This window comes from Clytia hemisphaerica, unplaced genomic scaffold, assembly GCF_902728285.1.
Source record: "Clytia hemisphaerica strain Z4C2 unplaced genomic scaffold, Clytia hemisphaerica genome assembly, whole genome shotgun sequence".
NCBI lineage: Eukaryota > Metazoa > Cnidaria > Hydrozoa > Leptothecata > Clytiidae > Clytia > Clytia hemisphaerica.
This window is the reverse complement of record NW_027104175.1, coordinates 850,862-860,992: the sequence shown is the minus strand read 5'-3', so window position 1 is coordinate 860,992 and position 10,131 is coordinate 850,862. Positions and strand designations below refer to the sequence as shown.

General features: G+C 36.2%; 1 protein-coding gene and 1 long non-coding RNA gene across 2 annotated transcripts in view; one reads left to right on the top strand and one right to left on the bottom strand.

Moving 5' to 3' along the window:
- Positions 1–1,509: 1,509 nt before the first annotated feature.
- LOC136814386 (glutamate receptor ionotropic, NMDA 1-like) lies at positions 1,510–8,679 on the bottom strand. Its single transcript, XM_067070923.1, has 6 exons — positions 8,415–8,679; positions 7,862–8,180; positions 7,120–7,258; positions 5,732–6,596; positions 4,933–5,096; positions 1,510–2,401 (listed from the first exon to the last, which is right to left on the bottom strand). Exons 1-6 carry the CDS (start codon positions 8,646–8,648, stop codon positions 2,020–2,022), a joined length of 2,103 nt encoding a protein of 700 aa, XP_066927024.1. The 5' UTR covers positions 8,649–8,679; the 3' UTR covers positions 1,510–2,019.
- Positions 4,283–10,131, top strand: part of LOC136814389 (uncharacterized) — a 29,450-nt gene continuing 23,601 nt past the window's right edge. The window contains exon 1 of the long non-coding RNA XR_010847630.1: positions 4,283–4,338. This is a non-coding gene — a long non-coding RNA (uncharacterized lncRNA). The remainder of the gene's footprint in view (positions 4,339–10,131) is intronic.

Here is a 10,131-nt window from a genome sequence, read left to right as displayed (position 1 = left end):
ATAAAAATTGATAAATTATCCAAAAATCAACAAAAACATGTTGCGCTTAAGTCACGTAAACATAATAATTAATAGCAAAGTTTGCGGTGATCTTGCGAAAACATCAAATTTGGGTGGAAACTGCCAGAAAAATGTGACCAAATGTTCATTAATAGTCCAGGGTGACTCTCTGTAGGTATAAAACTTTTCTGATGCATATTTTTATCCATATAGACTTGAATTGACAATGAGCGGACTTGACCGAAAGCGGTTTGAGTGGTCGAGTAAGTGTCAGATGACAATGCGTGTCTCGAGAAGTTACTTCCAGTTCATTAAAAAGCACATTTCCATCTTTGTTACATCATGTTGTGCTTGGAAATATCTCATTTACATTTAACTTCACTACAAAACATAATGTCAGTCACTAAAAGCGCGATGTTGATGCCCAAAACAAAATGGCGACAAATTGAAAGTTTTTCGCAGAAATCCTACAACATAACCAATGTACAGCAACTTTCTAGCTTCCTTAGAGTCTATTCTTCATTTAAATGAAACATTTCCATCAAAGAGATTAAGTTTCGATCTAAAACTTGCAGAAACTTGCCAAATATTCTGTAGAATCATGCTTACAGCTCTGTTTTTCGGTTTGTTTTGATATATTGCACTACTGAGGCTACCATCTTTAATTTTAAGGATGACGTAATGCCACGGGAAAAAACATTTTGACGCTCGAAAAGGGCGTAAAAAGAGCTTTCTTTTGGCGTATCACATTGCTATGTTCCGGCCAAGATTGAAGAAATAAGTCCTTAGCAACGGGATTTTTTCTGTTGCTAGGGCGATTTTTCAAGCACCCAGCAGGATAAAAATGCTCACTGCGGCCTGAATGATAAAGATATCGCTCTGAAATTTTCAGGAGATGTTCAGAAAGGCCTAAGGATCTCGAAACTTCCAAAAACTAAAATTCGACAATTTTTTCGATGATTTTCCATTTCTCAGTTAACTACCACCTTAACCAACATTTTCTCATCAGCTTTACGTGAACTCAAAGCTACAAATGATCTGGATGTTTCCTTAAAGCGCTGGTTCAATACATGCAAAGGACCCAATATGAAAGTCTATCCTTTCACTTTCCAATACGCCGGAGGGATGGTCCTTCTAGTTACTCTTTTTCTAGCTTTGGCGATTCTTGTATTACTAGTGGAAAGTTTATACTCATACATGACAGTATCTAAGAAATCAACATTTTCAATCAATGATGTCGACTGAAAGAAAACAAAGAGGAGAAGAAGATAACCACCCTTTGGATCGTTATGACCATCAACCATGGAAGAATGAACATTATGCAGGCTCAGTTTTTGATACCTGAACAATGGTTCTATTGTTTAAGAAGAATAGAATGCTAAGCATAAATGCGAGCCTGATATAGGGGTAGACACTTGCTTATAAAAGAAAACATATAATTCAAACCATGGAAGAATGAGACCCTTTTAAACTCTACAAACTGTACATAATCAAAATCTATTTTTTCTACATTTGTAATACTAAACGTAATGTATTTATGATTTCCGAAAAACTTAGGTCGTTGACTCATTTTGATACTATACTGCTCTTATAAAAAAAGGATTAATCTAATATCTCAGCTCTACTGACTTGTTATTCAGACAGAGTCTTTCCTTTGGACATCCAAGAAAAGAAAATTTTTCTCCATCCATGATGTCCTTAAAAATCCAGGTGGGGTGCGTTAGTGAAATTTACACTGAAATCCAAGAGGTGCCTCAAAAAGCCAAAAATCCATGAGAGGTCTCTGAGGTCCCTTAGATCGCAGTCTGGGTTGGACAGCCACTTTCAAAATACATTCAAAGATATAGTTCATCATAGTTAATCATTGTTTCTATCCCTGTATTAATTGGTTCTGCTCATTGGTGACATGTGCTTCTATTGAGATTCAAGTTTGAGAATCTAAAATCGATGATGATGATTATATCCTTTACTTTTTCTGCTTCGATATTCTGTCATTCCAAAACATTCTCTCGTGCAATCTCATGTTTGTCTTTTCCAGTGCAGTCTGGCGAAGACATTTTCAAAAATCAAGATGAAAATACAAACACATGTTGCTCCGAACAACAAGACTTCCAAACTGATCGCATATTTCCAATCAAACTGTTCCGCTTTAGCGTCCGCTCCAGCACACCGATCACTCCGGTAATACCATTTCTTCCGGATAGCTTTAATTGTTCCTTCGAATTTCATATTGAAAATATGTTTTGAAAAGAATGGTGTGAATTTGGAGTTCTTCTGCAATGCGAAACTATACGGTAATGCGGTAATATCTAGCGGCTCCATAACGAGGGCGGAACAATATTTAGCGAGGTTGACCACGGCTGTTAGCGATTCTGAATCACTGATGTATGCATCGATTTCCCTGTGTATAGTAGAGATATTTTGAAGTTACAGTCTCAATAGTTCGAGCCCGCACGGGGAACACAAATTTGTTTTAGTCAAGGAAATTTCGAGGTTTATAAGGTATTTCTCAGACGGACTTCTGTCTCACAGAAATTTTTGTCAAAATCTTCCGTCTCAGTTAGAAATGGTTATTTAGCAAGAAATATTGATTTTATCCTCTAGAATAATTTTATCAGAAAGATATCTCGTATTAAAACTGTGTTTATGGCTGATTTTACATATTGGTTAGGTCTATGTTTATTTTTCAACATTTTTAGATTCATAGATATTTTCATTGTATGATCGGCATTTAAGAACATTTTGAGTTGTTTTAATTAACAAAGTTTAGTGCCTTTCTAGCCAATCTAGGGGGTAAAAAATCTGAAAATTTTCTGGCCCTCGGCCCTAACCATGATGGGCCCTGCGGGTGTCACTGTGCCAAAATATCTCTATTAAAAAGTTTTTCCGTCTCACAGAAAAAAACTGCTTTGACCACTGATTTCTAGTTGGAGGGACATGAATTTTTGTTCGAGTTATGTCGGTGTTTTTTACACTTTTGGCAAAAACGTGAAGTTTTTTAAAACAAGTTTTAAAATAAATACAAAATGCACCTTTTCTTAATATAATATCAGGGGAATCGGCAAAGGATTGAAGATTCCATTCCATTTTTCCCGAGCCTTCTAGAGAAACTAAACCAGTACTTATAACCTCTTAAAGTTAGGAGCACGTTAGGATTAAACGATTCCATAATGAAAATGGATTATGGATTCCATGAGCAATAACTTTTGATCTAATGGGGCTTTAGAACTGAAATTTGGCAGGATGGAGCATTTATGTACTTTCTATTCCTAAATAAAAAATCTTCCAGCTGGGAGCAGTTTGGGATCACCTATTCCTAATTTTTCTTTGAGTTCAAGCCTTTTTTAACTGAGGATTGTAGTATTTTTATTTGATATTAAGTAGTTCAAATTAAACTATTTGGAAGGTTTGGGCTCTTAAGAACACGAAAATAAGATTTCCCACTAGAATAGAGCATCTAAGGATTATCAAATCCTTTATGAAAGTAACATACTTTGCCTTATCCGAAATGAGCGTCTTAGTCTGGAATGAAATATCCTACAGTGCTCTAAACTGATTTTTTACGTTATGCATGATATGTCGTTACGTTAATGACCTAAAATAAGCTCAGATAGAGCCCCGAAGGATTGATAATTCCATTTTGCGACAAGTTGGGGTTGGGGTGGGTTGGGTTAGGTTCACCACTTCACCACTTTAAAATGAAATTTTTAATCCCAAAACGCTCGCGAAACCGCACCTTTTGGTATCTAAGAATGTTTTAAAGTTAAGTAGAAGTGACTTTTGATTAATTTTAGATTGTAATCAGTCCATTTTCAAGATGAAATGCATCTTTTATAATTGTTCAAGTTCAGTGATGTTTTTCGGATGGAATTTTGGATCCAAAAGTGCTCTTCATCATTGTTTCGTAAAATATAGAGATCATGCAAAAAGTTCAGACCATCAGAATCAATTCAAGAACCACCTAACTCTCATAATTCCAAAATTCTTAAAATCTAATATTTTGGAATATTGGTTCCTTCTTCGCTCCTGGGACCAAAACCAAAAGTTCTAAGCTCGTGTGTTACACTTTTTTGGAAGATTTCATCCTAAAATGCTCGTTCAAATTCATTTTATTCAAGAAAAACCGTTTTTTAGAAAATTTAATGTCACGTTTTTGCCAAAAGTGTAAAAAACACCGACTTATAGAGGTTCGAGTTAAAGAGACATTTGCGAGTAGGTATAGCTAATACACTGCAAACTGATGCATACTAGGATTTAAATATAGTTGTTTTTCATTCTCAGAAGCTGGAAAAGTGCTTTGTTACAAACAGATGTGGCGTCCTCATCAAGACCCAAAACGTGAGTTTATTGAGATTTCCAAAAGCTTTAATTAATGCTACAAACACTCGAAGGGTGACCAAGGGAGTATTATACTACCTTAATGAAGCTAATTTTGGTGATGCAGTAAATTTTTAGTTATTGCTAAAATTAATTTTGGCAATAACGGGGTAGATTGGCCCTTTTTCCTTAAATGAGTGTGTTTTTTTTGACGAGAATATTTTGGAATATTATAAAAGTTAAGTTTTTCAAGAACTCATTTTGCCAAATTAGTCAAAACTCGCTATAATTAGCTCCCTTAGGTTAACCTCTTTCCCTGCGTATTATCAACTGTTGATGCTTACTGATGATACCTTTGCATAATGTAAAAGTAAGTTTGCGACCGTAGTCGAGGGTGACCCGAAGGCTCCCTTCTCGTATAGCTGTCTACCCGAAGGTAGAGGAGGGCGCCACTCCTTTTCTTTAGTTGCTGAGCATCAAGCAGAGAAGCATCGAGTACCATTTTGGGATTCTTTGGTATAACCCGGCTGGAGTTCGAACCCACAACCTTGCGCACCGTAGCTGGATGCTCTACTGAGGTTGCCCTTAGGTACTAAAATTAAAGACTCTACTTACTGTTTGTAAACTTTTTCAACTCCATCAAGGTCAATATTACTTTGATAAGGTTTCATGAATTCATACGATTTACGATAACGTTCGTCTACGTTCACTTCGAAATAATAGCTTGTGTACGTTGCAACGGGGACGGAAAAAATGAAATCGTTGCTTGGATTCACAATCTAAAAATCATTTAGAAATGCGAGATTTACCTATACAGTGTGTCCGTAAGAAAATAGAATAGAATTTCTATGAATTTAAATCCTTTTAGTTTTCTAATTGACTGGCTCGCAATATCCGTAAAATCTTTTTTATTGTTCATACAATAAAATTCCAATATCACATCTTATTTGATTATAAATTCTGATAGGAATTCATGAATACCATCACGAATATATTTCTATATTAATTTTGATCCGTTTTTTTTTCGAACATACTGTAGTAGGTTATACATTTCTGTAACTTATAGAAATGAATGACAGGAGGTGGACTTTTTTTGTTTGCTGTGAAAAACAGAGTTTCTAGCGCTCAAAGATTAAATTCTGAGTGAATTTACTTATTTTCATGCTGTCAGATTTTAGTAAATAGCAACATGTTTGACTAGAAATCGTGTCTAAACCAGTCATCTCTTCTTGAGAGTTGGTTTTATAATCGAGAAACTAGTTCGACTCGAATTCAAACATTTATCCTCTCAGCTTGAAAAGTCTTATAACATCTTTTTGAAGGTAATTCCCTTTTTCTAATTTCCAAGAGAGTATGATCATTCTTTCAAAGAACATATTTGGAAGCCTGGAAACAAATCAGAATGGATTCTTACCCTACTATCTTTCATCCCTTTGAAATTGCTCTCTTCAACCACCACTCCTTTTGCCGTCAAATCTGCCGTATATGTCGTCATAATAATCGTCGTTGCAAATGCGTACATTAACGACGGGACGCGCGACGGCCAAAAGAATGGATTCCGACCGCCTAAGTCACGTTGAAAAGTCAATCCACCAAGATAGGTTAAAATCTCATGTAAGGTGTAAAAGGAACGTCTGTTCCCAATGTTTGAAGCATGCTCTATGATGAGAACAGCTATGTACAGGACGAAATATGTCAATAATAATGTCAGTGCTAAAGATGAATCAACCATTTTAACATAACTCCAAGTGATTATTGGTTTGTTTCGAATTTCTCGATTCATAACGATACTTAACGGTGAAAGATCGATATATTCAGGTATGTCAGCCACCGCCTGGCGAGCAGAAGTCCAAGTTAGGGAGGTCGCCGCTATATCAGCGCGCCCTTGTAGCAGTTCATTAAACAGTCCATCCCATTGACATTTAGTCGCATCTGTAAAGTTATTATTCGGGCATGAAACTATCCCACCGTAACGTCCATCCGGTACACCGTAAACCATATATTTCTGTATATGCGCAAACTTGATCACTTCTAAGAAAATTTCGATCATAGAGCCTGTACAGCATTTTCTCTCCCATACGATTTCGCCATTAGCGGTATGTTTAGGCATGTTACACACGACAGCTCTTTCACAGTATATTTCACCGTTGACGTAATTACCCTGGGTTTCCACTACCCAAGGTGCTTCCACTTTGACAGCGACTCGTATAAGAGGATGATTGTGTCGTCTATTGCATCTCTTAACACCTCTTTGTAACGTCTTGAACGCTTCAGAATTGCTGGAAAAAAAATTGAAAATACAGTTGTTTTCGCAGCAGTATTGTCTATTTTGTGTCAGGTGAGAAGGTCCTTTACTTTCTGATCGTATATCAAAGCTCTGTATTCCCGCCCCAAGGAAAAGTATTTATTTCCCTACTTTTGGTTTGTTCCTTTATTAACCCCTAACGGTGGTGTCAGTTTTTGAGGAGACTGGTAACGAAAGAACATACGAAATTCTTTCCGACGAAAACACAAGTGTAGTAGTGCTCTTGTGTATTGAATTGATAAAGAAGCTTTATTCATCAGCTATTCGAATGCTTAAAATAGTTTTCACTCAATCGCTGAAACTCGGGGAATCGTCTCTCGTTTGGAATATAATTTTTGGCGTGGGTTTTCTTAGCTTGTTTTAGAGGACGTCGAGAATGGGTTTTCCTTGTTTATTCGTTACCAGTCCCTCAAAGGCCGACTGCGTCGTTAAGGGTTTGATATGTGTATTATCACTGTTCTGATGTTAGGTTTCAAGAAAGTAACAACAAACTTTACCAAGTATTTTCTGTAGTGATAGCATCGATAGTTTGCAAAGGCTTTTCCATTGGTTCTTGAAAATGCTCACATTTCGGTGCGTAATAATGGATTTTCCGATTACCATCGATGTATAACCATGACATGACTTGCTCATACCCTTGAATTGAAAAGTAATTTCCAGTAATATATAAACTGATGGGTTTAGTAGTAAAATCCTTTTATCTGCAGCTGAAAATGATCAGATTTGCACTCTAGCAACGAATGCAGCTATTTGACGTCGGACAACTTTATTAAACTCTAACTTATTTTTCTTCACGCTAGAGCTCCTCTGTCTCTTTCAAGCCACGTCAGTTGTAGTCTTTCACAACACGCGATTTTTTATCACTCTGCTGTTCACGGTGTCTAGGAAAAGGCCGTGGTCGTCTGGTACAGGTGAAGTAGAGACTTCAGTTTGGCCCCGTCAGCTTTTTCAATCAAAGCAACCATCCTGCATGGCGCGAAGCGATGATGCAAGATAATGGTCTTGATTGATGAAATAAATTACCGGTGCCGAACTGCGGTCTTTTTATTAAAGATGACGCGTTGTTTTGCTTCAGCCAGGGACAGAAGAGCTCTATCTGGGGTTTTGTAAAAGATAGGATTCCCCCAGCTGGCACACAACGTTGTTTCAACGTTCATCTAATGTTATATGGACGTTAGATAAACGTTGAAACAGCGTTGTGTGCCAGCTGGGCAGGGATGCAACGAAAAACCTTCCTACCTTCTCTAATCCACACATCCATCAGCATTCGAAAAATATCTTCATTCAAAAACACTGCAACAACATCCACGTTACTCTGTAACACAGTGATAACAAACCCTCTCAATGTATCCAATATTCGATCCTTTGTTTCAAAATGGAACGCGTGGAATCTCTGTCGCTCAACTTGACTCATATTCCCAATGTAATCTCGAGTAAAATTGTATTTGAAACGATCGTCGAAATAGAAGAATACTCTGCCAGTAAGGAAATGACTTGTAATGCAATGCAGCATTGATGCAAAGTGACACATCTCAATGGAATCACTGATAGACGAGTCCTTTAATAAAAACAGAAAATATTTAGTCTGAATCGCAGACCTCTACAAAACCACAGATAGTCTGTAAGGAGCACGAATCCGTTAGTGGATGTCAGCGGTCTCTTGGAATAGAACTGACGTTTGAATAACATCGGAACAACCAATATTATTGGTCAGAACTTAGATTTGAGGAAAAATCTGAGACCATAAAATTAGTTCCCTTAATGTAGTCTGTTACTGAATAATGACCATTACCTCTATAGTCTGATTTGCTGGTGAGTGACATGATATATTAGCGGTCTTTTGGCTTGATCCCATCAATTCGTTCTTCAGTGAGAACTCTGCAATATTTCCCTTACCATTATCGAGAAGTTCATTCTGGGTGACTTTAAGAATTGATGAAAGTGTGTCTACAGTGTTGCAATTGCCATGGTGATGTGTGAGAACCAATGTGAAAACGAAAGTGGTTATTCTTGCTTGCTTTATCATATTTTGAATAAAATTTTTTCTTCTACATATGTAACCTAAAACAAGAGAATCAATTAATCAATCAATTCATTACTCATTGCCCTCGTTTTTTTCATGTGGTGGGATTAATAATGCTCCTAATTTCCTGATTTGTGATCTACGCGATTTTCCACGATAATAATATCAAGCACCCAACGACTGCTCCTTTTATTGTCCTCGTCTCGATGTTTTGTTTGTTGGCACTTTTCAAGTTTTTCAGATCTTCAATTTGTTTATAGACTTGTCAAGTTAATACTGTAAATCACAAATACAGAGATTTGTTCGTCTTATCGACCAAACACCAATGTTATCTTGAAAACATGATCAAAACAATTTGTATTTCTAAATTCTAACCAGTCAAAGAAAATAATAAAAAGTCGTAAATAAATGCTGAAATTGTAATCAAAATTCCAATTTTTTTCAATTCCTGAAAAATTGATATTATGAAAGATTTTATTTCATATTCCCACCTTTCTTTATTTGCAAATTGAATTTGACGACTGAGACTGAGAGCGATTCAAAATTTCTTTGTTTCCTTTGGTCTATATTTTGATATTTTTCTACAGAAAAAATTCTCATTGAAAAATGAAAGAAAAATTCATCGCTATAGCTCAAATTATTTTATTGAAAAGAATCTTTTCCCAGTTTAATTATCGAACAGCTCAAATTAGCAAAAACTCTTCTAGCCTAAATGGATTTCGTTAAAGAAGAGAAACCTCTATACTAAGATTCCCTAAAAAGCCACTCCTACCACGAAAAAAACAGTGATTTAATTTAAGTTTATGGCCTGTGATGATTTCAAATCACACCATTGAAACACAGGGAATCGGAGAATTCCATTTTCCAAATTTCAAACCACAAGTAATTTTAAAGCACAGTTTGTAACATTGAAAATATTCCCCTCTCTTCTACCCCTCTAGCTTTTAGTCTCCAACTCGAACCTGTACAGCTCGAATGTCTCCTTAACTCGAACAAATCGTCTTGTCCTTTTAGTTAATATCTTATAAACCTCCATAACTCGAAATTTCCATTACTCAAACAAATTTGTTCTCCCCCGTCCGTATGTGTTGGACTTTAAGGGAGACTTCCACTGTTAATCAATATCAAGCTCATGACACACACACGACGTTGCTTCGACGTTCATCTAAAGTTATGTGGTAATATTTAAAAGAATGCCATACAAAATCTTCCTCGTTTATCGAGAAATATTTCGGAAAATAAATTTGAATTATTTAGAATGATACAGATAAAGACATGTCAAAACTGAATAGTGTATTTATTTAAGAAATCAATTCAGCGTGAAGCATCCCACAGTTTTGATAAACTTTTTGTTTATGTCGCCCTATTGAGAGATATTTCGAAGATGAATTACGAAAAGGGTCACGATATCCCCCCAAAATAAAATCAAAAGTTTGATAAATGAAACTGATACACTGTGACGGAAAAGTAGGAATCACCGGTGCCA